The 26,489-nt window shown below is 56.2% G+C and overlaps 1 protein-coding gene across 6 annotated transcripts; it reads right to left on the reverse strand.

Moving 5' to 3' along the window:
- Nucleotides 1-5,226: 5,226 nt before the first annotated feature.
- PARVG (parvin gamma) lies at nucleotides 5,227-25,819 on the reverse strand. Of its 6 annotated transcripts, none has more exons than XM_010983448.3 (14): nucleotides 25,669-25,814; nucleotides 25,072-25,431; nucleotides 23,957-24,051; nucleotides 22,374-22,438; nucleotides 20,842-20,944; nucleotides 20,147-20,287; nucleotides 19,177-19,292; nucleotides 18,030-18,085; nucleotides 16,667-16,689; nucleotides 14,599-14,657; nucleotides 14,311-14,379; nucleotides 12,133-12,234; nucleotides 7,605-7,677; nucleotides 5,227-7,176 (listed from the first exon to the last, which is right to left on the reverse strand). In XM_010983448.3, the coding sequence occupies exons 3-14, from the start codon at nucleotides 24,033-24,035 to the stop codon at nucleotides 7,133-7,135; spliced, it is 930 nt and encodes a 309-aa protein (XP_010981750.3). In that variant the 5' UTR covers nucleotides 24,036-24,051; nucleotides 25,072-25,431; nucleotides 25,669-25,814; the 3' UTR covers nucleotides 5,227-7,132. The 6 variants fall into 6 exon arrangements, with proteins under 6 accessions (XP_010981750.3, XP_031319268.2, XP_064347451.1 ...); XM_031463408.2 differs by having other exon boundaries at nucleotides 5,227-7,141; nucleotides 25,669-25,812; XM_064491381.1 differs by having other exon boundaries at nucleotides 5,227-7,141; nucleotides 25,072-25,401; nucleotides 25,669-25,775.
- Nucleotides 25,820-26,489: the final 670 nt, after the last annotated feature.

Consider the following 26,489-nt stretch of genomic DNA (forward strand, 5'->3'; position numbering starts at 1 on the left):
AATGCATCACACTGAACAAACAAGAACAAGGAAAATCCTCACAGGCCAGAAAACTGAGAATGAAATTGGAAGTCCCCAGAGGTGAGCAGCTGCCGCAGCTGGTGCTGCCCCAGGGCGTTCTCCAAGGCCGGTCACCTGAGCTTCCTTTGTCACAGCCACATGTGGCTCTGGGTGCGGAGGAAAGCCCGGGCTGCCCAGTGTGGGTCAGACAGGGAGCCTCACGTAACAGTGGGCTTCCAAAGCGCTATCCTTTCACTGTCGGAGTAAGTTAATAGGGAAAAACCTGAAGACAGAAAAAGCAGGACCATTGCCTGCATCAATCTTGGAACTGACGGAAAAGGGGAAAAAAACTCCCTGAAGTCATAGCCACCAGCCAGCCCCAGTGTAGGATTTACACCAGCCCTGCAGCCCACAAGTCTCAGGCTAAGACTTTTATTTAAAAGGAGGCAACTCGAGTGACCCTCGGTGTCTGGCTGAAGCAGACGTGAATTCTCTCTGGAGGTTCCCATTTTTGACGTAGGCCCCAAAGAATTGCCAGTGATCAAGGAAACAGGACCGCAGGCCGAGCTCACAGAAGGCACACAGGAAGAAGCACCACGAGCGAGAGTCAGGACAAGGAACAGCAGAGTCCGACAGCAGAGGCAGGCCTCGGGCATCAGATCCTCAGACAAGAACATAAAATAAAGACACCTGTATATAGGAAGAATTCAAAGAAGCAATCAAAAATATGAATAAGGAACAAGAGACTATAAAATGGCCAAGAAATGTTGAAAAGGAAGAGAAAAAAACCTCTAGAAACAACAACAAAAAAAAGCTATATAATTGAAGCAAAATAAACAGGTTGAACAGCAGAGTCAACGCGCCGCTAGCTGCTGTAACCTCCACCAAACAGGTGAGCGCTCAGACACTCCCAGCTCATCTACAGCTCCAAGCAGGTGCTCCTGACTGGCAGGCGGCTCTCCTCCCAGGGCCATTCCACCTGTGGCCCCACTGTCTTCAGCACGTGGCTCCCCACAGCATCACACCTGACGGCATCAGCTGGCATCGCCCGGGCATCACGGGGCAGCGAGGGGATGCAGGTGACCGGCAGCGTTGTATCTTCCTTTATTCACATCTCATTGACGAGGACTCAGTGACGCAAATTGCAAAGGGACGCTGGGAAATGTAGTCTAGCTGCGCGCCCACAGGAAGAGGAAGTGGGCTTGGCGAGCAGCCCGGCTGTCTAGACCACGGCGACTCGAGAGGTAAGGGTCCTGTAAATATTAGCCCTGGCTGTTATTCAGCCAGCAGCACTCTTCAAAACTCTGCTCGTCATTATTTCAGTTCATCTTTATGATTCTTATCCTATGATTAAGCTAAGCAGGGACGATCATTCCCATTTTACAGATTAGGAAACTCGCACTCTGAGAAGGGCAGTGACTTGCCCAAGACCACACAGCTGCTAAATGACCCTTGGGCTGGAGCCTAGGACTTCCCACGATGTCATGGTGCTGCCCCTCATTCCAGATGGCACTGGGAAGAGAGAGATTCTGGAGCCAGAGGTCCTTCATTTGCCTCTGTGTTTTCAGCTGAGCTGGTGAATCCACTAGCCCAGGGGCTGAGGGAACCAGCCCCAGGTCAGAGCAGTGAATCCAGAGGTGAACTCAGCTTTAATGCTGGTGTCTTGGAGTGTAAAGGTGACTTGAACTTGGGGGCTTAAGTCAGGGTGGCAGGTCTGGATCTGCCTCACCCCAGGGCGGGTAAGAGGTCAGTGCCAGTGGCTCAGCCAGCAAATATTTACCTAGTGCCTCTGACGTGCTGGCTGTTGTGGGTCCCAGCAAGTAGAGCCTGAGGGCAGGGAAAACACAAAACCCAGGCAGGGTTCACCTGAGGAGATAGCTTTTAGTGCCTGGCCCTGAGCTCCAGCTGTGCCGGGGCCCTGACTTCTTTCATGGCATCCCCACCATGACCCACGAAGGGAAGGACTTTCAGCTCAGTTTTTTACAGGTGTAATGATGATGGTGATGATGGTGGTGATGGTGATGGTGGTGGTGATGGTGGTGGTGATGATGGTGATGATGGTGGTTGTGATGATGTTGGTGGTGGTGATGATGGTAATGATGGTGATGATGGTGATGGTGGTGATGATGGTGGTGATGTCCTCTGACATTATTGAATGTTCTGTGCCCAGCAATGTTTTGAGCTCTTTAGATGGATTCTTTTCTTTAACTTTCATAATGACCTTACAAAGAGTAGATTCCTATGGCTTTGATTTGACAGAAAAGGAAACTGAGGCTCAGGGAGGTAAGTGGTCCACCCAGCATCACAGAGCAAGTAGAGGATGCACCCAGGATTTACGCCTCAGAGTCTGACCCAAGCTCTAACCACTGCACAAACCGCCTTGTCCGGCTCCATCTGAGCCGTCTCTGCATCCCCAGCTCTGAGCCCAGGGCTTGTACACAATGGGTGCTTAGGAAGGCCCCTTAGGAATGGCTTGTGCATGATGATTTGTACAGACGCAAAATTTCACCTGCAATTTGCATCCCAATCGATTTGAAACATTCGTAGATAAATGAATGAAATCATATCATTTTTGGCCAATCCAGGTCACTTGGCTGGCTCTTAGAAGAATCACTTCTGGGACATCCCTATTGTCCATTTTCCAACCAGCCAATCTGCTGCCCCAGCTCAGCCCAGGTCCCCATAGACCAAGGGGCCACGGCTGCTCCCTGAGTCAAACCCGCCAGCAGGTGAGGACCCTGTGAACTCTCAGGCAAGAAGGCCAGTGATGTCCCTCTGCCTCAACCGCCCAAGTCTTATAAAAAGGAAGGCCCATTGGGGCAGGGACTGGGGGAGGGGGTGGCAGCTTTGATCTGTTGCCAAAGGAGAGAGGGAGGGGAGAAACACTCTTCTCCAGACAAGCTGTTCGCTTACCAGCTGACTTTGGGGAAGGAAAAAAATATTCCCAGGGCCATCTGTTCCCAGAGGGAGGCTGGTGTGGGGCCGGGGCCTCCTGCAGCTCAGGCAGCCAGACCTAGTTTCAGAATCCGAGACAGCTGCCCCCTGGATTATTTTGGGAAGCAGCTCAGCCCCGAGGCACCCCGGCCTTCGAGGCATTTCCCGTCACTCCGAGGCTGTTGGCACTCCAGCCCAAGGCTGCCAGCTCCTTCTCAGGCCCTGGATGCTTTCCAGCTCAGCCCACTAGAACCATCTTGCTTCCAGCTCCTGCTGCAACTCCAACTGGGCTCGGATTTCCTGGGATGGAGGAGAGAGGGAGAGCGAGGGCAGGGGTGGGGGGCTCCCTGGCCATTCCCTCCACCCACTTCAAGCCCTGGGACCAGCCCTCCGTTGTCCACCCTGACCCAGAGTTCATTTCTCCTCCTGTCTCTCTTCAAGATGCCCCCTTGTGAGGGATAATCTCACAAAAGAGGGTGGGTGGGCTGAGGGACGACAGCATCAGAAAGGCCTATAAAGACCATGGGGCTTTCAGGGGATGAACTGAAAGCAGTTTGGAAGGGGGGGGGGGGTTAGAACACGGTCAGCAAGAAGACACAAAGCCAGCAGCGCCGGGAGGACCCGAGCACCGAGGAGCACGGGAGGTTTAGAGCAGACAGGAATGCGATCAGGTTCCCAGGACAGAAAAACTCCAAATGCTGGTGCAGAACTGGGGCGAGAGGGGAGAGACACAGAGAGCTCAGCTGGGGAGTTACTAATCCAGCCTGATGGTTGGTGCGGCAGAAAGGATTTGGTACTCAGGTGGGGAGAACGCGAGGGTCTAGAGCGATCCACAGGTCTCAGGACCTGGGGGCCCGGAGGCTGGAGGAGCCAAAGAGGTGGGGAGTTAGGAGGACAGGGCAAGGGGCGAGTTTGGGGTGGGAACCCCAGGGACGCTGTGCCCCAGGCTGGTCAGGCAGGAGAACGGGGTTTGCCAGGGGCGGGAGGGAGGAAGGAATGGAGAATTATTATTCAAGGGGTGTAGAGTTTCGGTTTTGCAAGATGAAAAGAGTTCTGGAGATGGTAGTGATGATTACGCACGATGCGAACGTACTTCAGGCCACTGAACTGCACACTTTAAAATGGCTACAATGGAAAATTTCGTTGTGTGTATTTTGCCACAATAAAAAAATTTAATGAACCAAACCCTGCAATTAAAATGCAGAGGTATTCAGATCAGATAAGAAGACACAACTATGTGTGCAACTGTAAGAAACTCTTTTTAAATGTAAAGACACAGATCGTTTAAAAGGAAAAGACTAGAAAAGATTGCCTTTAGTACCTGCTAACACTAAAAGAAAGCTTGAGGGGCTTGTTAATATCACACAAAGTGGATTTCAGAGCAAGAGATATTGCAAAGATAAAGAGGACATCCAAAGGCCGCGACAATCCCCGTGGGCATGCGCTGCAGGCAGGCACTAGGGGGGCACGCGCTCTGTTCCCATGTCGGCCCCTTTCCCGCTGGCCTCCCCTCCCCCGTGCTCCTCCCTGTACCTGGAGCCCAGCTCCTTCCACCTGTTCAGGTATCTCTCTCCATTAAGGTGCTCCCCCTCACATTTCACCTTTTCCCTTCAGGAGCCTTCCTGTGGGCTCAGGCCTCGGCAAGCATCAGCAGCTGCGTCCCCCTGGGGCCCCACTTCCGTCTTCACACCAGGCTCCGTGAAAAGTGTGAAATCAAGGCCCCCGCCTCAGGGCTCTTTGCTCCCTCCTTACACAGGCCTCTCCCTCTCCTGGTTGGCAGTTCTCACCTTTGTTGGGTTTGACAGCAAATTAGAACATTTTTTAATTAATTTGTATAGCTTTATTGAGGAACAATCTACAAAAGGTAAGATTTCCCAATTTTAAGTGCACAATTTGATGAATTTTGACAAATGTGTACAGTCACGTAACCACCACCACATCCATCACGTGTAGAACTTTCCCATCACCCCAAAGTTCCCTCGGGCCTCTCTGCTGTCAGTCACCTGGTCCAGCCCACAGCCCTGGAAATCAGAGTTCTGCCTTTTCTAGAATTTCTTATAAGCTTGTAGCCTTCTGTGTCTCATTTCTTTCACTTAGCCTAACGCTGCTGACAGCATCCTTGCTGGGTTTGTGTTACTATCACTTTCCTCTTTGTCCCTGAGCAGAACCCTTCTATATGGACAAGCTTTGATTTGTTTCTGCCTTTGCCAGCGATGCACATTTGGGTTCTCCCCAGCCTGGTTTTTATGAACAGTATTGCTATTCGTGTGTAAGTCTTTGTATAGCCATATGTTTTCTTTCTTTTTTTCTTTTTTTTTTTTTTTTGGATAAATACCTAGCAGTGAAGTGGCTGAGTCATATGGTGAATGTATGTATTACTTTATAAGAAACTGCCAAACTGTTTTCCAAAGTAAATGTACCATTTTGCATTCCCTCCAGAGATGTATGAGAATTCTAACTGCTCAACATCCTTGTCAACACTTGATATTGTCTGTCTCTTCAGTTTAGCCATTCTAAATTGAAGAACGTATAGTGGGATCTCATTGTGGTTTTAATTTTATTTCCCTAATGACTAATGGTATTGAGAATCCGTATTAGTCAGCTCTGGGCGCTATAACAAGATACCATAGACTGGGCAGCTTTAAAAACAGACATTTACTTCTCGCAGTTCTGGCATCTAGGAGGTCCAAGATGCAGGTGCCAGATGATTTGGTTCCTGGGGAGGGCTCTCTTCCTGGTTTGCAGACGGCTGCCTTCTTGGTGTGCCCTCACATGGCAGACAGAGCTCTGTTCTCTCTTTCTCTTCTTATAAGGATGCTAATCCTATAATGGGGGCCCCGCCCTCACGGCCTCATCTACACCTAATTACCTGTGAATCAGGAGGTGAAGGGAGCAGGCGGACCCGGGGATGGGGGTGGGGTGGAGGGAAGCCCACTCAAGCTCATCTCACACCCAGACACCAGCTCCAAGGGTTCCTGATGTCACTCCCTGTAGAACATCCTCCAAGCTCTGGCAGCTGGTCTGGCAAAGATGGCCTGGCCCACACCAGCCCATGCCCCAAGGCCCCTCCCCAAATCCAAGGCTGTCAAACTGTGACAACCTTGGGCCCAGTGGGCTTTGTCCTCTGCGGGGGCTTGGAGCTGGGAGAGCAGGGGAGGAGCACGGCGCCAGCCGCCCAGCCCTCCCCTGCCAGCCTCTCCCCACCCGCCATGCCTCCTCCAGGCTGCTTCCCACCAGCTGTCAGCTTCTGGGACCCCCTGCTCAGTCTTCCTACAAGGACGTTTTTAATTTCTTTCCTTTCTTTCTTTTTTTTTTTTTTTTTGAGAAATACATGTGGCAAAGGGAGCAACACAGCAGCTCCTTGGGGACAGACTGGGAGATGATCTGACCCACTACTCAACCACAAAGATTTCTTCTCTGTGATGTTTGGGCAAAGCTCACCATCACGCCCATAAGTGTGGGCCCAGGCCACAGTTCCTCCGCCAAGTAACTGAATTATCTTCCCCAAGGAGCACAGGGGCCTGGTTTTGGAGCCACGCGGAGCTCCTGCCTCTGGAGGGTGATTTCAGGGCCCTTTACCCTCTGTGAGAGGCCAGAGGGCAGCAGCAGCTGAGTGTGGGAAGGCGGGGGGTCCCTCTGGCCCTCAGCCCTGACACCCAGAGACCCTCTGCTCGCAGGGCCAGATCCTCAGCCCCAGGGCAGGTCAGCAGACTGGACCCTGAGCACCTCCCTTGCCCGCCCGGTGGGGAGGGGGGCTGCGTGGAGGGTCCACTCATATTCGTGCATATTTAAGGGTCCTTCTCAGGACACCAGAGGGCTCCCAGAATCCCTCCCAGAAATACATTTTTTAAAATAAACTGAGCAAGGCCAGAGGTTGACTCAGAACAGATCCACACCTAGTGGGTTCAAAGATGTTCAGAAGGATGGAAACAGGAAACAGCGAAGGGGGTGGTGGGGCAGGCATGCCACAGACACACAGGAAAACAGGGGAGGCCCCAGGGCTGGCTGGACCACGGGCCATCCCTCTGCGGCCCTCGGGACCTCCAGCTGGGCCCTGCAGGCAGGCTCCGAGAGGCAGCTTTGGGAGGCAGTGGCAGTTAACTGGGGGGTCCCTGGGGCATCCCGTCCGTGTTTTCTTCCAGCTTGTGCTTGCAGAACAGGCAGTAGAGGACCCGCAGCGTGCTCTTGGCGTCCTTGTTCACGATGTCTGCAGGCCGGGGGAGGGCAGGGCTGCGCTCAGGCCTACACGGGCGGCAGCCGACCGTCCAGGTCTGCCCGGGACCGAGGGATTTCCTGGGACACCGGACTTCAGTGCTAACCCCAGGAGAATTCTTGGCAGACCAGGACAGTTTGCCCGAGTCCCAGGACCCCTCACATGACCCCGCCACCACCAACTCCTGTCCAGTCCTCCCCTGCACCCTCTTGTGGGGTCCCCCTCAAGGTCTCACCTGTCTGGACAGCCCTCCCCCAGGGACCTTGGTCCTTCATCTCTTCTCCCCAGGGTCGCCCTGCACTAGGGTGGGTGGAAATTGAGGGCACACCCCTTACCCCCAGGAAAACTCAACAAACACTCATTATCCACGATGCCAGGCAAGAGGCTGCATCAACATGTCCGTCCCCACACCCTGCGGCCCACTCTGGCTGCCCAGGAATGGGGCCGCTGCACGCACCTTCGGGGCTGACGGCGTAGTTGAGAAGACCTTCATCCTTCAGCAGCTCCAGGGCCAGGGTGACGTTGTGCAGCTACGATCACAAGACCCCATCAGATGTCGGCAAGATGAGGAGCCCCACCCAGCACCCAGCATGCCTCAAGGGGGCCACCTTTCATGGTAAAGGCAGGCCCCGACGAAGGCACACAGCCCAGGAATCAGGGAAGGCTTCCTGGTGGAGGTGACACCTGAGGGTGAGTCCTGCCCGGTGAGGGGACTTAGCCAGAGGAAGGAACATAGGTTCATCCTGACCTTTCTGGATGTAGTCCCTAAACCCATGAGCAGCAGAGACTCCCCCAGAAACAGCTGAGTTCCACAGGTAAAGCATAGAGGAGGAAACCAAGGCTCAGAGTCTCCACAGGGCTCATCTGAACTCCCAGGACAGAAAGTGCCAGAACCGGGTCTGTCTTACTCTGATGCCTGTGCAAAGCGGGCTGGGGGCTGGAGGAGCCGCCCCTGCCCAGGTGCCTGTCCTTGCTGCCACCCCTCTGCCTGGCGCTGCCTCCAGCCCCGGGGAGGGTGCCTGGGCCTCAGTCAGGCCCACCCAGGTTCAGATCCCCACTCGGTCCCCAGGTAACCTCAATCAAGCCCCTTGGCGCCTCCAGGCCTCCACTTGCTCCCTGCAAAGTGGAGTCACCACCGTTTCCCCTGTGCCTTGATAAGGGACACTGGGTGGGGAGCCTCAGGGAGCCCCGGCAGCCCTGGCTGAGAGCAGCTCTTCTGTTAGTGGAGTCCTGCCTTTTCAGAACTGGTTTCTCCCTGGGGCCTCAGACACAACTGAAAAGACCCCTGTCCTGCTCTGGGCAGCCACCTGGAGTGGTGGAGAGAGGGTGTGGGGCGAAGCAGGACCAGCAAGGACTAAAGCCAGCTGAGCCCTCGACTCACTGTGACCTCAAGCAGCCACTGGGCTCAGCCACTCACAGGGCCACCGTGCAGGCTGGATGCCCCAGACTGGCCGGCCGTGCTCATCCCATCTTCCCATTTACCAGCCATCCCGGCCCCGAAGCCTGCTTCAAACAGGCCAGAAAGTTCCCATGGCGATCTAGCCAGGGGCCTAGAGGCCCGGCTGGCTGAGCAGCAGACAAGGGAGGCCCATCTGAGGAGGCCAGCTCTGCCGAGGCCACCGCCGGTCACCTCCTGGTAGGTCTGGCAGATCTGGGTTGGATGTCTGTGCACCAGCCCCCATCAGGTCACAAGTCACATGTCGACAAGTCACACGTCCTGCCTGGGCCTTTGTCTCCTGGTCTTAAATAGCATATCTTCCAGCTGCCTCTCCAAGCTGCCATGCGGGTTGAATGGGATGATGGAGACAGAATTGAAAGCACAAAGCAAGATCTGAAGTTGGAATAATGAAGGCACAGTAGGAGGCTGGCCTCAGCCAGGGCCTCCCTGCAAATTCCCTGTGCCCAGGCTCCCACAAGGGCTGGGAAGTGAGATGTGTGGGTCCCCGAAGCCCCCGAGAAAGAACCCTCTCTGAGGGGGAAAGGGTGGGCCACAGCCCTGGTCCAAGGACACAGGGTGGGGCCAGGGGAGCACCTGCAGCCACCTGCAGGGACTCCCGCTGTTCCCAGGGCACGGAGCTGGAGACCTTTGTGCCAGCCGGCTCCCTGGTGGCCACAGGACCACAGGGATTTGGAAGGCAGAGGGAGCATCCTTCTCCTGGGGACAGTTGCTGTTGGAGCATCACATGGACAGAGTGGCTGAGCTGAGGGTAGGTCCAAGATGACAGAGAGGGAGTGGCAGAGGCTGGTCATCAGCCCAGCAGAGCTGTCTGCTCTGTAGCTGGTCAAGAAGAAGCCAAGGCTGTCACAGAGGAGCAATGCTCCCAAGCAGGTGGGACACACCTCTGGGGATGTCCAGACCAGGTGGAAGGAAACCTCAGAGTGAGTCAGTCAGACCTCCATCACTCGTCCCGTCACTATGTCCCCAAGTCTTCCCTGAGACTGGAAAATTCTAGAAAATAAGGGCTGCGACTGTCACTGTTATTCACATTCTTGTCATGAACACTATTCACAGGTTGCACAGAGAGTAAAGGTCAGAGTGAGAACGAGACACCGAGGCTGGCTTCCACCAAGTCATGTGGAAGCCCTTCGCTGCAGGACTTCTCGGAGCCTTGAATACATTATGGCATCTCCTGAGCCTTTGAAACTGTGCATGTTTTCCCAAGTGATTTGACCATGGGATCCGTTGTACAGAGCCCCTCACAGGTCCAGTGTTTTGGAAATACTTCGTTCTTTCACTTATTTAACAAGATACTGATTGAGTGTCCTGCGCTCTGGCCTCGCCACAGAGGAGTTCGCGCTTTGAGGACTGCTGCTGTCGACGCTAGAACAACGATGGAGCTCGCTTCTCTGGGTCCCGCTCCTCGACAGTGCTCAGTCTGACCTGGAGGAGCTGCCCCGGGCTCCAGAACCATCTCACCACACTCTACTCAAAGAGTCATTTTTCTTCCATGCACAGTTTGAGGTGATGAAAGCAACACGATCACGTTCCACGGAGCCATGGAAAGGTTACGACCGACCCAGAAGGATGCATTCAAACCGCCCTGGGGAGAAGGAATTGCACGTGGGAGGAAGCCAATGATTCCTGGCCCCAGCGTTTTCATTTCTGCCGAGCAGATGGTGCCTCTCCTCCGTCCATCTCTTCTCTTCCCTCAACAGGTGGCAATCTCACACAGACACCACCAGCACAGAAGGTCTGATAATGAGAAATTCAATTTCCAGAGGCCACTCTGCCAAGATAACAGTCCCTCAGGTGTCCCACCCTCGGAAAGGGCCGTTGGGCCGCGCTCTGCAATAAAGACCTCTTCAGCGTTTTGACGATGCTTTCCCGCAGCTGAGCTTCCCTACGACATACTGTAAACTCATTCTCAGGTGTCTGAGCAGAGCTGCTCCTTTCCCTCGTCTACAATGTGGCTCATCTTCGGAAGCTGGCTCTAAAATCAGTGGCATCACCAAGCCAGCTGCACACGGGGCCTTAGAGGTCAGGACATTTGACCCTGGCTTGTGCTGGGGTTGGGGTGTGCAGATGTCGAGCACAGGCCTCGGCGCCCCAGGAAGCCCCAACAGCCGAGCAACACAGAGGGTCCCCGCTTGGAGCCATTCGTCCCACGGGTGCCATCCTCCCACCTTCCTTCGTCGCTCACATGCCAGTGTCCTGCCTTCTGGGTGCAGGGTCAGCGCCCCGGTCTCAGCCTCGCTGTGACGCGCCTAAGCCCTCACACAGTCCCGGCAGCCCTGGGGGTGTCACCCCCTCCGTCTCCCGTGGGGCTCAGCCTGGCTCCCCAGGAAGGAGACGAGGACACCCCTCTGGCTTTGGAGACAGATGAGCCTGGATGCCAATCTGACCTTGACCCAAACTGGTTGACCAGCTTACTGACCCTCTCTGAGCTCAGCATCCTCAGATGGAAATGGGGATGAGGATGGTTCCTGCTCAGATGCAGGGAGGAACTGGCACGTTTGTCCACTGTGCCCTTGGGAGAGCACCTCACTGGCCTGTTCTGCATCCTCATGGCACCGCACACCGCAGGGCTCCCCCGCCTCCCCACCAAGGCCACAGGGCCTGCTCTGGCCAGTGAACGAGGAGGAGGTGATGGCACGCCAGTTCTGAGCCTGCACCGCTGCCTCCCAGGCTGCAGGATCCACGCGAGGACTCCTCACTCCCACAAGGCCAGAACCCCTGCCACCTTGGAGCCTTTGCTGTCGCTGTTCCCTCCCTGGGGGGCCCTCCCTAGTTAACTCTGCAAACCACGCCTAGTCAATTTCAGTGCCACCTCCCACGCAAGGCCCCTCCTGACTCTTGCAGGTTCTACTAACCACACTTTCATTCAGGTCCCCCGCTGGCCACCCACCAAGAACCAACGCACTTCATCACGGCCCTGGAAGAACGTACATCACTGACGGTTCAGCAAGTGTAGACTGAGGGGTCCTAAAAGCAGGAGCTGTGCTGGGTTGTCTTTATGGCCCACAGGGCCTGACATCAAGCAGGACCTCAGAAAATGGAGGATAAGGTACATGGATTGATGGATGGATGGATGGATGGATGGATAGATGGATGGATGGATGGATAAATGGCTATATGGATGGATGGATGATCAGATGGATGGACTGGAAGATGGATAAATGGATAGACAGATGAATAGGCAGGAATAGGCAGATGGGCAGATGGATGGATGGATGGATGGATAGATGGATGATGGATGGATGAAAGGATGGATGAATGGGTGGATGGATGGATGGGCAGGTGGAGGATGAATGGGCAAGCAGGTGAATGTAGATGAGTTGGGTGGATGAGCAAATGGGCAAGTCAGTGGATAGGTGTGAGGGTTGATGGGTGAGACTGGTGGATGGCTGGACAGACATGTGGACAAACAAACAAATTTCCTTCTACCTCTCACTTCATCTGGAACTGAAGAAAGGCTGGTCATACCAGTTCCCTAGGTCTGTCCACTCAGAAGGAGACCAGCAAGGGATGTCTTGAGAAAACTCACCATTTCCGCAGGAGAGCTGGGAGTGAGATAGAATTCCTTCAAGTGCAGGAAGAAACCTCTCAGCTGTCCAATCAGCAGGAGCAGGATGACTCCATCTGCAAACTGCAAGGAGGGGGCTGGGGGCAGGGAGCCTGCAGGATCCCACCTCGTCTCCTGCAGGCTGCGTAGCCCTCCGGAAATCACACTACCTCCCCGAGCCCCAGGTTCCTCTCTGAGAAACGGGGACGACCTCCCTGACCTCGCAGTATGGTCGTAAAGAGGGGCAGCGGTCCTTCAGAGCAGGCCTTGGCCGCCTAGCACACGGCACCTGCTCCATACAGCGAGCTACTCTCACATTATTGTGAAATGGCCTCAGTTCAGGTTTTAAACCACACACTATGCCATGAGCTACAGAGGCGCTGGAGAAAACAGGGTTAAGGGTAGAATCACTCCGCCAGGAGGACGCAGAGCTCACACCGGGCTCATTTTGCTGGGCCGCATTAATATATGCCTGTTCTGTCTGTGTGCTCAGAGATAAAGCTGTCATCCCAGCACATCGTACGCTAATATAATCCCACTCAGTCCCTTCAAAGACACAAGACACAAGATCGGATATTGGGGGAAACTACCCCGCGAAGTCCTTAATGGAATTTGCTCATGTTAGGTCTGTTCTGATGTTATTAGTTTGGCCTGGAATCTTCTCTGCTAATATTCACCCGAACGCCAGGGACTTCAATAGCCCCTTTTATCCAGCTGTTCCTAAAGACATCTTCACATGTGCCATTATTCTCCAAATGCCATTACTTTACCAAGTGAGAGATAAAGATGAAACTGGTAGAATACATACCTAAGAAATCGTCCCAGAAAATACAATAAAACCACAAACGTATCATTTGTTGGGTGTCTATAGCGTGCCTGGCAATATATGAAACACTGGATGCTGGTCATCTCATTTTTTACTCACAGTTCTATGAGGTTGGTATCCTTAGACCTATTTTAAAAGATGAGCTTGAAGTTCAGAGAAGTCCAGGTCCAAGGCCACACAGCTAAGGCGGAGGAGGCATCCTCAGAGCCCAGGAGCAACGTGTGCCCATCTGGCTTGAGAGTCTGCTATCTGCCCCCTGCCGTGTCCCCACATGACACCACACACAGACTTCTCAGGTGGCCACCACGTGAGGTGGTGTGGGAGCACCAACTCTGGCCTCCGCAGCCTGGGTTCAAATCCCAGGTCCACCATTTAATCTGTGTGACCTTGGACAAGTTAATTAACCTCTCTGTGCCTTAATGGTCTCATCTGTAAAATAGGATGGCTTCAGTTCCCCCCTAAGGAGGTTGTTGGGAGGATTTAGTAAGTTCATGTATGCCGAGCGCTTTGCTCTGGGCTGGCCACCTCGTGAGGGCTTTATCAGTTTTAGCTTCCAAGGGCGGCGCCACACCATGGTTCCTCGTTGGCTAAAGTCAGGCTGTGTCTGAGAAGTCAGCAGCTCCGGCTAAGAAAGACCACCGGAAGCCATGTGGTGGCCAGACCCGGCCTCACCACCTGCCCCTAGTTAAGCAAAGCCCAGGTGGCCGGACACCTACACCGCCACGTGCAGGTAAGGCACCCAGGGTCCAGCAGGCTCCATCACCGCCCTGAAGGCCCGGGGCTGGTAGTTAACCTCGCAGGTCCTCTGCTCCCCACTGCGTTGAGGGAAGCTACGGGGCACAGCGTCCTCGTGGGAGGCCGTGGCCCACCGCGGAAGGGGACCTCGTCAGAGCCTGCCCCTGCCCAGGGACGGTTCGGCGTGAGTCAGCCACGGCGGTCCGGGCGACACGAAGCCTGCAGGCGCAGGGCCGTGTCCACACCCGCAGCCACGCCTGGCGCACAGCACAACCTGATAAACGCTGTGAGCGGATGCAATGTCGCAGGGAAACCTCATGTTCTTATTCAGTACCTGATAGTCTGAGATTAATTTTGAAAGAAGAGCTGAGAAATGGCTACTTGACAGTGAAAAGTAGTAACAATGTAAACCAAGCCCTCAGCCCTCACGTCACGGGACCCCCACTGTGCCCAACAGCAGCACCCCCATTGGAGAGGACGCCCCCAAGGCTCTGGGAGGTGACATGCCCCGGGCCACACAAGGCGGGGCCCTGCAGAATCCTCTCCCGACCCACACCCCACGGCCCTTCCCTACCCGGACCCTGCAGCTGAGTCCCCACCTGGGTGTCCAGATTCTGCACCGACAGACCCAGGCGGTCTAGCTTCTGGTTGACGAAGTTCACGATGGCCTACTCAGGAAAGAAAAGGCCCCAGGCCCCTAGGTCAGGTTCGTGACCTTCCCACTCGAGGTCACCTAAAGGCCCACCCGTGACGCCCAGCACACAGCAGGTGCAGCACGAGGGCTCGGTTCCCTCCCCTTTGCCCGACCGCCACCCCCACACACAACTCGGGTGGGCAGTGGGTGGGCGGGCCGCGGGGGAGATGCGCGGAGCTTTGATCTCCCTTACCTCTTTCACAGCGTTCACCTTCTCCGGAGCCAGCTTAAATAATTCATCAAAGACGTCCTCTGCAGACAGAGCCGATAAACACCTCGTTACGATGCTATTATCTCTGTGCCAAACTGGGACTTTTTTCCACCAAAGTTTCTCAGAACAACCAGTCTGCAGGGAGCTGTAGTTTTAGCTCAAGGTTCTTGAATTTAAGAACAGAACTGAGTCACTGCTCCCCTGGCTGTGTGGCCTGAAGGGACTCGCCTCCCGTCTCTGTGCCTTGGTTTCCTCATTGTAAAGTATGACTGAAAACACCTACAGGGTGGGGTCGTTGCAAAAATCAAGTTCAGAAGTAGGTGATACACGTGTCACAGTGGCCGGGCACACAATAGGACTTAAAGGCTTCCCTGTCTGCTGTGGACACCATTCCTTCCTCTAGGAATTTGCCCTGCCCCCCCCCAGGTCCCTCCTCCGCCCACAAGTCCCCGGGAGCTACCACGGGGGCTGAGCAGGGACCAGCTCAGGACTGACACTTCGCCCACAAGTGTCCTCCCCATCGTTTGTGTGTCAGCAGAGTAAGGACACCCAGCCCTCCCAGATTATGAACCTGCAGCGCGAAAAAGGCCTGCACCCCGAGCAGCTGAGTCATGCCTGCGGAAGCAACTTAGCAGCTCAGGCCCCGGCCACCTCAGCGGCGCCAGGTCTTCAGACTAATGCCCTCTTCCTGCAAGCTGCGTTCCTGCTATTTCCAGCCAACACGCCTCCCCGGGGGACTCTGGTCCTCAGGCACTGAATACCCAAACCGGGTAGAAGAATTCACCTTTGGATTTTGCCACTCAGCAGCTGTGTGACTCTAAGCAAGTCACTTCACCTCTCTGTGCCTCAGCTCCCTCACTAGTGAAGGGGGGAAAGGAGCACCAGAGAGCACCCTACATGTTAAAAATGTCCCGTAAACCAGTGAACATGGTGGAAACACCAGTGGTCCCTCCCAGACCTCTTGGCTATACTCAGTGAAATTGTGTCCCTGAAGGAGCCAGGAACTGAGAATTTACCCAGGTGACACAGGCCAGAACAGGATGGACATGCTAGAAAGGGCACCCTGCTCCGTGTCCCTGCTCCTCATTGTGTGACCCAGACTCATGTGGCCCCCTAACAAACACTCCCCCTAACAAACACGCCGATGCTCCGCACACACACGCTCAGACATCCCATCAGCTCCCCTGCACTTCCTCTCTCCTTCCTTCCTCCACTCAAGCTTTCTCAGCCCCTGTTCTCAGAAGCCCCTTGCAGGTCATTATTTCCACTTTTGCAGGTGAGATGTCCTTGGAGAACCCCCTGCCTATACAGCTCTGTGTCCTAAGCAGGGAGAGTTCAGGGAGGAAAAATGTTAGGATGGATGGATTGTTGATGGATGGATGGGTTGGTGGATGGATGGATGGATGGTGGGATGGATGGATGGATGGATGCAGGGGTGGGTGGATGAATGGATGGATGGATAGATGACCAGCTGGCCAGGCAGACTGACTAACAAGTGAATGAATGAAAGAAGAAATGTCTGGATCAATCAGTCGGGTGGTTGACGAGCTCCGTCACAAAAGCAGCAGCAAGATTACTGAACAATCACTATTAAGCACTTACTCTCTGCCAAGCACATTGACAAAGTATCTTTTAAGCCTCACCACCAGCCCAAGAGGTGGATGCCATTATTAGTCCCATTTTACAGATGAGGAAACTGCGGCACAGACAGGCTCAGACACTTGCCCAAGTTCACGTGGCTAATAACGAGGGAATTAGTGTTTGAACCCAGGTTGCCTGGCTCTGGAGCCCGTGCACTGAACAACCCCCGAGTCCCCACCGATAGGAATTATAAATCTCTCTACCCCTATGAGCAGTTTCATAGGAAGGAAAAGCCAGATGCACAGACAGACAGACAGAAGGAGGGACATATGGACAAGGAGGCTTGAAACACACACAGCGGACCCCAGAGGAAGTGTGGGCACCCCAGCAGTCATCTCTTCCTCATTACGTGTCTGTCTCAACACACACCCAACAGACAAAGAGCTCCTTAAATTAGGAAAGTACTCACTGGAAGGCTGGTCCTTGTCTGTGCTAAAGGGGAAATTGTAGGAGGAAAAAAGCAAACGCATGGTTAAAAAAAAAAGCTTCAGACCTGTGGTCTCTTAATATGACAAGACTCAGCCGCGGCCAGGTTGACAAAGAGACTGGCCTCGCTGCTTTCCCTCCTGGCAGCTCCGGAAGCTGGCAGGGCACTCCCGGAAAGCAAACTGCAGAAGAGGCTCATCCCCTGCCCCTGACGCCCCCATGCCTGGAAGTGTCTGGACTGTGTCCTTCGTGGCTGCTGTTTTACGTCGGGGGGAGCATATTTTACACACCATAAACTGCACAAATCCTAACTTCAGAGCCTGCGCGTGTTCCGTGGGCACACCCAGGCGTGGTCACCGCCCCCCACGAGGCCCCGATCCCCCCCAGTGCCCGCCGCGTGTCTCCCTCAAACCCCGCCCACGGAGACCGTCACCGCTCCGCTTGTCCGCCGGCTGCTCCAGGCTGTGAAATGAAATCCTACAGACTCTTTTGTGTCTGCCTTTTTTCACTCTTTTTTTTTTTTTTTGAATGGTTTTTCTTTGACTTTATTGCTCAATTTTCCACCCCAGCCCCACCCCCTAGAAGCAAGACTCTGGGCCCAAGTTCCGCCAAGCACTCTACAGAGAGCCGAGAGGCCCCGCCGACCATGCCCCTGGCAGGGACCCGGGCCGCGCAGGGTGGGGACGGAGATGGATTTCCTTCACCTCCCAGGCAGTCGGGAGGTTCGGCCACAGGCCAGGCCCCGCCCTCTCTGAGGCCCTTCTAAACTCAGCTTGCAGTTCAGACACACCTAATGGGAGCCCCCCACTTCTAACCCAGGACTCTGGTTCTCTCGTTGCGGAGCCCACGTGCATGGCCCCACCTCCCGAAGGTGAGTGTTTCCGACTGGGCGGCACTGCAGCCAGGACTGCCCGGGGGGCCTTTACCTCTGGGAGGATGGAGGGAAGAGCTCACTGGCTGAGCAACTTCCGGCATCCTGCTCGTCCAGACAGACAAAGGCCGATGGCTGGCTGACCTGGCACTCAAGCACAAGCCCCGCCCTGCACACAGTAGGCGCTCACTCAGTGCTGACGGTGCGAGCGAGCGCTTGGGCCCTTGCCTCCCAGCACCTGGAAGCCTGCGGGGCCCTGCTGTTGGGCTGTCAGGTTTCTGCATCTCCCTGCGAGGACGTGGGGAAGGCTTCCCAACAGCTCCCAGGCACCTGGCGTTAAGGACCCAGCATGGTGTCGAGGTCCAGAGACCCCAGACCAGGTGGGTCTGCTCCCAGCCCCTGGCCCCAGGCCCCACGATCCATGCCCGAGAAACCACAGCCAGGCCCCTGCCGCCATCTGTGGTCCTTCCCTCACCCGCATCCAGTGAGACGTTCCACCAACTTCTCTGACTTCAAGCCACTTTTGGTGCTCTAAGAGAGAAAAAAGGACCCAAAATGGAGTAATCCCAGAAAATTCTACAACCAACACCTGCCTCTAGAGAAGACAGTAGGGGCCAAGGCAGCCCCGAGGGACCTGGTTTACTCTGCTACATCCCCTCCTCAAGGTGGCCTCCTGGGCAGCCCTCGCTGCTGCGGCCAGCTTCACTGTCCTTCCCATGGGCCTTGAGTCCCCAGAGGATGGGGACCACCTGCCTTGTGCCCCAGGTATCCCCAAAGCCTGCCCAGTGCCTGGCTCACAGGGCGTCCGTGGGCAGGTGTTGATCTGAACAACGAAGGAATGATAGGTGGGTGAATGAATGAATGAGTGAAGGAATGAAGTCACCTCCGATTTGCATACTTGTCAACAAAGCCAAGGCACCACTCAGTGGAGAATGCAATGATTTTGAAAAAGTAAGAATGAATTTCTCTGGAGTTTGGCTGGACTTCTTCTGCTGGGTGAGTTCCAGCCAAGCCCCGCTGCTCCCCGGGTACCCAGGTACCGCTGGAGGAGGGGAGGGTGGGGAACGGGAGCAGGTGGGCCCTGTCCGTGGTGCTCAGGGTCTGTGTGAGAGAGAAGCCGTGGACTCCTGGGCCATCAGCTATGGCACAAGTCGTGTGTGTGCTAGAGAGAGAATCCCGTGAACAGAGAAGCCCAAAAGGTCCCTGGAACCATCGCCACACCCATCAGTCAGGGGATGAGACGGTCAACGTGACGAGGCAGTGGCTATGACTCAGTGGTGTGAAGCCTCCAGGAAGGCTGGGAACAGATGGCCACTTGTGACCCAGGTGCACGGTTGACATCACCCAGGACCTTCATGACACCCCGGGCAGGTGCCATCTGCTAAGTAAGAGGGACTGGCTGGCCCACAGTCCTCCTCATGGCCCCACTGGACTCTTGGCATCACAGCTTTAGCCCAGACCCTCTCTGCTGTCCTGGTGGGATTTGATCTTTCTCACAGCTCCCTGGAACTCACTCCAGTTCAGCCCCCACCCCCTGCAGCAGCCCCCGACCCAGGATGTGGCGACGTGGCCCTGAGATGCCCAGCCTGCAGGCGGGCATCCTCAGATCCGTGGCCCCCTACCTCCATGGTGATCACCTCCACCTGGACGTTGGCTGGGAGGGGCAGGTCAGGCTGGAAGTGCTCGGCCAGGGCCACAAGGAGATGCAGGGTGGCCAGCAGGTCCTTGTTGAAGATGGCTGGGAGGGGAGGGGGCATGAGGTCAGAGCTCCGGAGGCTGCCAAACCTGGGGCCACATGGTGGGTTCCTTATCATCACCAGCCCCCGCTGCAGCCCAAGGAGCTCTGTGTCCAGCCTTCTGGAGAGCCGAGGTCTGGAGAGCTGTATTCAGAACCTAAAACTAGGCACGCTCTGCCCTAGTCATCTGCTTCTGCAAATACAGCTCGAGGCACAATCCACCACTTGGACCGGGCTTTTAACACACAGATGTTCACCGCAGGGCTGTTTGAACAACTAAATGTCCTACAGTAGGGCCCTGGTTGAACAAATTGTTTGATTTAAGCCGAATGTGACTTGATTCAGGGCCAACATCACAAACAACAATTATTGAGTGTAAGAGCGGAAGCAGCGGCGAAGGTAGCGGCAGGGGGCCTAAAAAACCTGGGCTGGAAAACTGCTACACGGCGGCCATCCAACCTGGGAGAAGCTACTCAGCTCCTTTTGGCCTCTGTTTTCTCAACTGGAAAATGGACAGGATGGAGAGGTTGAAATAACAGGAAATTCATACCAAATGGTTAACAGAGTGGGGCTTTGCACACTCATTTCTTAAGAGCAGGCACTGCGCATACAACTCAAATAAATTAACACCCGGGACGGTTGTGCCCATCTGACGAGGTGGACGGTGCATGCGTGGTGCGGGGAACACAATAATTCATGGCTGCGTTATGGACGCGGCTGCGTTTACATCGTGACACGGGACTTCACGGCACATCCCCCCACTCCCACCGGGAGACAGAAGTGAGCGGGATGGCTGCTCCCCCGGGCCCCCCATCCCCTGAGCAGCCCTGGCCGAGGCAAGGCGAGGCCCACGTACTCTCCACGCTCCACTGGGCCTGCTGCTCCTCCACCTGCAGGCTCTGGTTGGCAGCCTCCAGGACCACCGTGAGCTTGCGCCTCTGGTTGGCCGCCGTCAAGGCGATCTCCTCCACGTCCAGCTTGAGTCCCGCTAGCTTCTCTGAGGGCGGGAGAAGGAATGAGGGAGGGAGAGGGTGGGGAAGGCTGGGGGAGGGAGGGGAAGGGGTGAGGACAGCTGGGGCCCCTGCAGGGGGACCCACAGCCGGTCTCCTTCCTCCGAGGAGTAAGGGTGCTGCCCCTCCACGTGGGGGGCACCCAGGCTACAGCAGGATCCCCACTGGCCCACATCACCTTGACCATCCCCTTGCCCCACCCCCTCAGCCTCCCACACAGCTCTCGCTCCTCATTCCAGCGGGGCCGCGTGGCCTCGGGTTAAAGCCAAGACCCCTGACTCCTCCGCCTTCTTCATGGTGAGACCTGGGACAAGTCACTAGGCCTCTCAGAACTCAGTTTCCTCGTCTGTAAAATGGGGACGGTAATAGTACAGAGATGTTCTGAGGATTAACCCCGCCTGGTCCGCGGCAGGTGCTCGGCAGATGCTTAGGCAGCCATGCTGGGGGGGGACTGACCCACAGCCCATCCTCTGAGGGCTCTGCAGAGGAGGCAGGCCCACCCCGCTCTCTGGACTTCACAGCTTTGTCAGCAGCCACTCACGGAAAAGGTGGTGCAGGATGAGTCCATCGAACATGTCCTCCTCCAGGCTGCGGACCACGATGTGCTCGGGGAGGAGCTCGGCGTTGATCCACTCCATCAGCACCTGCAGGCCCCGAGGGACAGCTGACCCGGGGCCAATTCTCACCTGGCCCCTAACCAGGCTCAGCTCTGCCCTCCTCCCACCGGCCAACTCCTACCCAGCCTTCAAGGCCAGGTCAAATGTCACCTCCTCTGGGAAGCCTGCTCTGATCGCCCAGGCTGAGTTAGGGGGCTGCTCTGGGCTCTGGCAGACCCTTTGCTTCTCTCCACCACAGACCTGGGCGCTGTGGGCAGTTGTCTGTCCTGTATAAGGGGCTGGTAGCACAGGGGCTGCTCACGTCCCGCCCCCTCCCGCAGACCTTACCGAGGTCCTCCACGATGGCCGACCCCCTCTGGGGCGAGGCCTGAGGGCTGTCCCTGGAGGCCAGCCCCACCCTGCTCGTGCTCATCAGGCTGGAAGTGGCAGAGAAGCAATGCCCCATCCCTTTAAGGGAGCAGCCGGAGCCACACAGGACGTGGCGGATAAACAGCCCAGCTCCCCTACACCGGTAAGAAGGCCCAGAGAGGCTTGCCCCATGCTGGCTCCCAGAGGTGCCCAGCAGGCTTGAGCTCTGACAGCTGTCACCTGCTCCATCACCCTGGGTGGCTCCTTCCCGCCCCATCTTACTTCCCCACTCTCCTGCCTCATCTCCTGCAATTACCTCCCAGTAACCATTTGCACCCAAATCCTTATTTCAGGATCAGCTGCTGGAGGAACCCAAACTAAGATGACATGTCAGCACCCCACCAGATTTTCCAGGGTCGGGGGTGTGCTGGTTCTCCTCTGTGTCCTGGTGCCCAATAGAGGGAAAGGTGGATGGAAGGGTTGAGGGAACGTGAGGGAGGGAGGAAGAGATGGAAAATGGGGCACAAACCCTCTGGGGGTTGAAAGTAGCGCAAGCCAGGTGGCCTCCCTGGAGGCGGCAAAAGAAAGGCCCCATGGAAACTAGAGAAGTAGGCTGAGGACAAAGGAAGGCCCCGAGCCTGGGCCTCGCTGGTCCTGCAGCCAAGAGGAGGCCCGCGAGCTGGGCGACTCATGCCTGCTCCCGCCCCCTCCTCCAGCTGTCTGTCACCTCAGGCAGCTGAGCCAGATGAGAAGCACAAGCTTTGGGACTGATGACCTGAGTCAAACCCCAGCTCTGTCCCTGCCCAGCCGTGTGTCCCCCACAAGTCAGGTCACTTCTCCGAGCCTCGCTGTCTGCTCCCTAGGATGCAGGTGACAACAGAGATGTCTCAACCATTGTGAGGCTGGCTGGGATCATGTCCGTCAAGGCACACAGTAGGTGCTCAATAAATGTTCTTCACGCGGCCATCCAGTGGGTCCCCCAGAGGCCTGCGTGAGCGCCACCCACAGCTTGAGGTTGGGGAGGGAGGGGGCCGCGCACAGTCCCCGCCCCGAGAAGACGAGAAGACCTCCCTCCTCCAGAGAAGACCGGGGGGGGGGGGGGTCGCACCCTCTGCAGTTCTTCAAACTTGGCGTCTTTCCGGGAAGTGGGTGGCAGGAACTTCTTCTTCTCCCCTGGAAGCAGAGGTGAGCATGACACATGTGGGGACCCTGCAGGTCACCCCTAGAGCTGGCACCTCGGCCACAAGGGATCATCAGCCTTGCTGCTTCACACTCGCATGCGTGCGCGCACATGGATACAGGCTTTTGCACAAAGACACCGCATGCAAACACATACAGGCACACACACAGATGCACAGACATGTGCACTCACACAGACACGTGCAGACACACGGGCACACATATGAGCACATGCCCTCACACCCCCAGAGCACCAAACGTCCAAAGTGGCTTGGGTTCCCGGACATGCCTCGTCCTCCACACCTCCCTTCCTTCGCTCTCACTGTTCCCGCCTCGCCCTGAATGCCCTTCCCCTCACTTCCTTCCTGAATACAAGCTCAGCCTCAGACACTGCACTGTTAGTATTCTGGGAACATACTTAAATTGAAAACTTATTTCTTGTCTCTCGGACCCACTTTTAACTGGGCACACGGTGTCTTGTCTGCCAACTCCACCCACCTGTGTGAGAAGGAGCCACGGCCCAGGTGAGCCCAGGGTCCCGGGCTCCAGGGGGCCGAGGTGGGGCTCACCTGCGTCTGTCTGGCTCCCCGGTGTGGACAGCACACTGAGGCCTCCTATCTCGTCCTCTGAGCCCCAAGACCTGGGGCAGCTTCTCCCCCAAATATTAGACTCACAGAACCCACAGATGTCAGAGCCGAGAAGGACCCTTGGGATCACCTAGTCCTGATGGCCTTGGGGGAAATGGAGTCAGCACATGGGGATGACCTTGCACAAAATGCAAATCCACAAAATGCATTGCATCTGTGTTTGCATGGCTCAGCTGGAAACTTCTAGATATCCAGAAAACTTTGAGTATAATACTGGAGGAGGGTGGGCTCTGGGTCAACACTGGGGGAGCGGGGGAGCGAGGGAGGGGCCAGGGCCCTTCCTGGAGCAGACTCCTTACCACTCAGAACCATCCCATGTCCCAGCTCTGACTGCCAGAAATTTAAGTACCTCTAAACCAACTGTAAAACAGAAAATAAATATTTTTTTCAAATAGCTAAGCCCTACCACCCTCACAGCAGTTTTCCTGGTGATGCTTTCCAAGCTTAAGCCATTTATAAACAGAGAACGTCAGACGGTCAATGAAGTCGGCCCTGCGGCTCCGGATGTTAATCTGCTCCGATGCTCTCTGTGTCTCGGTTTCCTTATCTGTACAAAGCAGGTACTAACACCATCCTCAGAGCCTCAGATGAGCTGCTGCGGATCCGAAGTGCTCAGCACAGCGCCAGCACGGAGTGGGCACACACAGCAGTTAGTATCCGCATCATCACCCCGGTTAACCCGGAGACGTGCGGCCATGAGGGATACAGGGATAACTCTGTAGAAGGTTCCAGGAGCAGGGGTGTCAAGTGTAAAGCAGAAGGCATAGGCGGGGGCTGGACAGAGCTGGACGGAGCTGGGTGCCTGGCATGGCCTGTTTGTTTTTTGCGATGCAGACCCTCCCCCTCCACCCCGCCGGGCCCCCACCTTGTGAAAGTTCTTCCACTGCCGGTGGGTCCACCTTCCCAGGGAGCTGCAGCAGGTTGTAGAGGGGCTCTGGCTCCATCGCTGCCTTTCTGGCCCTGGAGAAGCAGGGGACAGAGGACGTCAGCATCTGAGTCACCCTAAACTCGCTCTGTGTGCTATTGCCTCCAGACCGGGAGGCATACGCTCGCAGGGAAGGGCCAGCATTCACAGAGCCTGCCGTCCTCGCTGTGAGTAGGGTGCCGGGCCCCGGGGCCTGGCAGAATCAGAACCTCTTTCCTGTTCCCTTAACTCACTTCCTCTCCTGCTCGGGGGACAGCCGTGCCCTCCCACTTTCTCTCTGGCCCCCAGGGCTTCCCCAGCGCTTCCAACCCCAAACACACATTTGGGGTAGGGGCCTCCTGTAGCAGAAGCGGGTGGTCAGCTGCAGCCCCCAGGGAGGCCTGGCTGGCCCAGCGTGTGGTGAGACGAGGCAGTCACAGGGCTGACACCCAGCCAGGGGACACCGGGGCGCTGCCTGCAGACCGGTCCTGCCCCGAAGTATGGGAGAGGGAAGAACAGAGCCTCTAGGCCAACTCCATTCCCTGAATCCCCAGGCTTCCTTTTGGACAGGATTCGGTTCAAAGGATGCAGTCAGAGGAGAGGAAAGAGCGTGGCCTCGGGGCTAGGAGACTGGGTTCCAGGTTGGCTCCCCCTCATTCTGGCTGTGTGACTTTGGGCAAACACCATTCCCACTCTGGTCCTGATGTTTCTTTGCAAGGAGGGGCTGGACTGGGCAGTCCCTTCCCTGACATGGATCTCAGTTTCTTCATCAGAAAACTGAGGGTGGCCTTTCTCCCCAACACATTGGATGAAGCTTAGGGGAGATGACACAATGGGAAGGGAAACGGTTCACCTCAATACACGAGAAGTAAGACGGTGCCCTTCGGCCCCCCTGGGCCCCTGGGCAGGAGGAACAGCCCACTCTAAGTGTGGCGGGCGGCGCCCTCCCTATGCCGTCTCGGCCAAGACCGTGCTCTCTGGGCTCCTTTTCCGTGGGGGGCCCTTCGAACCCCCCTGCCGTGAGCTCAGGCTCCCGGCATCACAGACGAGCGGGAGCCCCACAGCGGAGGACTCACCAGATGCTTCCTCGGCGCTCGAATGGTGGTCCCCGGGTTCCCAACAGAAGCAGGTTCCGGGTTCCCTAGGTTGGCGGGGGCCCCAGGGGCAAGTGGCTCACTTCCTCCCAGGCCTGTGGCTTCTGCAGGGCCTGCTGGGCTGCGTCTGCAGGGAGCTTCCTCCTTGCTGGGCTGCAGGCCCCGATGCTCTGAAAGCAGCGTCACCGCAGCCCCACCGAAAAGCTGGCCCTGGAGCCCCGCCGCGCCTCCGGGCCCCCCAGGAGCTCTACTGCAACTCAAAGTTCCTAGTTCTTCTTTCTCTCCATCTGCTTCCTCCCCCGGGCTTCTCATCTGCAAACAGCAGCGCCAGGCACCCAGTCGCTGAGGCCAGAGGCGGGGAGTCAGCTTCCCCCGCGGACCCCATGTCCCCACCGTCAGCAAACTGTCCCTCCAGCTCCTCGCCCCCGGCCCGGCCAGGCCCTGCCCTCTCGCCTGGACCACACAGGGGCCTCCCGGCTGGACCCGGACCCGCGCTGCCAGTTCCGCTCACACCCCACCTCCCGCCCATGAGTTGCTCTCCACAAGCAACCGGAGGACCCGCTTCATGTCCCAACTCACTCAAAACCCGCCAAGGGCTCCCGGTGTCTCTTAAAATGCAATCCAGTCGGCGCAGCCCAGCCCCTAGGTCCCCATGCAGCCCGCGGTCTACATGTCCGTTCTCACCTCCTAACTCTCCCGTTCTCACACCCTCCCAGCCACCTGGGCGACTCTTCTACTTCCTGAAAATGCCACGGACCTTCTGCTGCAGGGTCTTCACACTCACTGTGCCCTCTGTTGGAAGCCTCTGCCCCCTCTTTTAAAATGGCTGAGTACTGATGGTTATTATCAGCTTAAATGCCTCCTCCTTCAGGAAGCCTTCCCTCACTGCCTTATCTAAAGGGTAGATCCTCGTGTGATTCCTTACCACAGCCCCGTAAGGTCTCCTTTGTCCCAGTGCCTAGAGCACTACCTGGCACAAAGTGGGTTTAAGGGATAAATATCGATGGCCATTGTTGCCTCAGTGATCAGGAAGTTTTTCCAAAGGAGAAGTGGGCTTTGACTGATGAATAAGAGTTTGCCAGCTGAAGATGGGTGAGAGCATTACAGGGGGAAGGAACAGCCTGTGCAAAGGCCTAGAGTTGTTAAGGACAGATTCCAGGACAATGGAGCAGACTGGAGCTGGTCACTCGAGCTGGACTTTTCATGAGCCAGGCTGAAATTACGAGTTTCCATAGCAACAGGTGACAGTGCTAGGTGACAGGAAGCTAACCACCCTTTCTCTGCTGCCAGATCAGGCAGACTACAGACACTGAGGAGTCCTTCAGATACCGAGTGTCATTTGATCTCCTGATCTACAAAACTGTGTGCCATGGCCCTCCACTGTCCAAGGGAAGCGGCAG

The sequence above is a fragment of the Camelus dromedarius genome, chromosome 11 (assembly GCF_036321535.1).
Source record: "Camelus dromedarius isolate mCamDro1 chromosome 11, mCamDro1.pat, whole genome shotgun sequence".
Lineage (NCBI taxonomy): Eukaryota > Metazoa > Chordata > Mammalia > Artiodactyla > Camelidae > Camelus > Camelus dromedarius.

Excerpts from the sequence above, each read along its gene's own strand:
- PARVG (XM_031463408.2), bottom strand. The coding sequence starts at position 24,035 with ATGGAGCCAGAGCCCCTCTACAACCTGCTGCAGCTCCCTGGGAAGGTG. Across the intron at positions 22,439-23,956 it reads AGTGGAAGAACTTTCACAAG|GGGAGAAGAAGAAGTTCCTG; the intron begins GTGGGGGCCCGG and ends CTCTGCTTCCAG. Across the intron at positions 7,678-12,132 it reads CCAGCTCTCCTGCGGAAATG|CTGCACAACGTCACCCTGGC; the intron begins GTGAGTTTTCTC and ends TTGTGATCGTAG.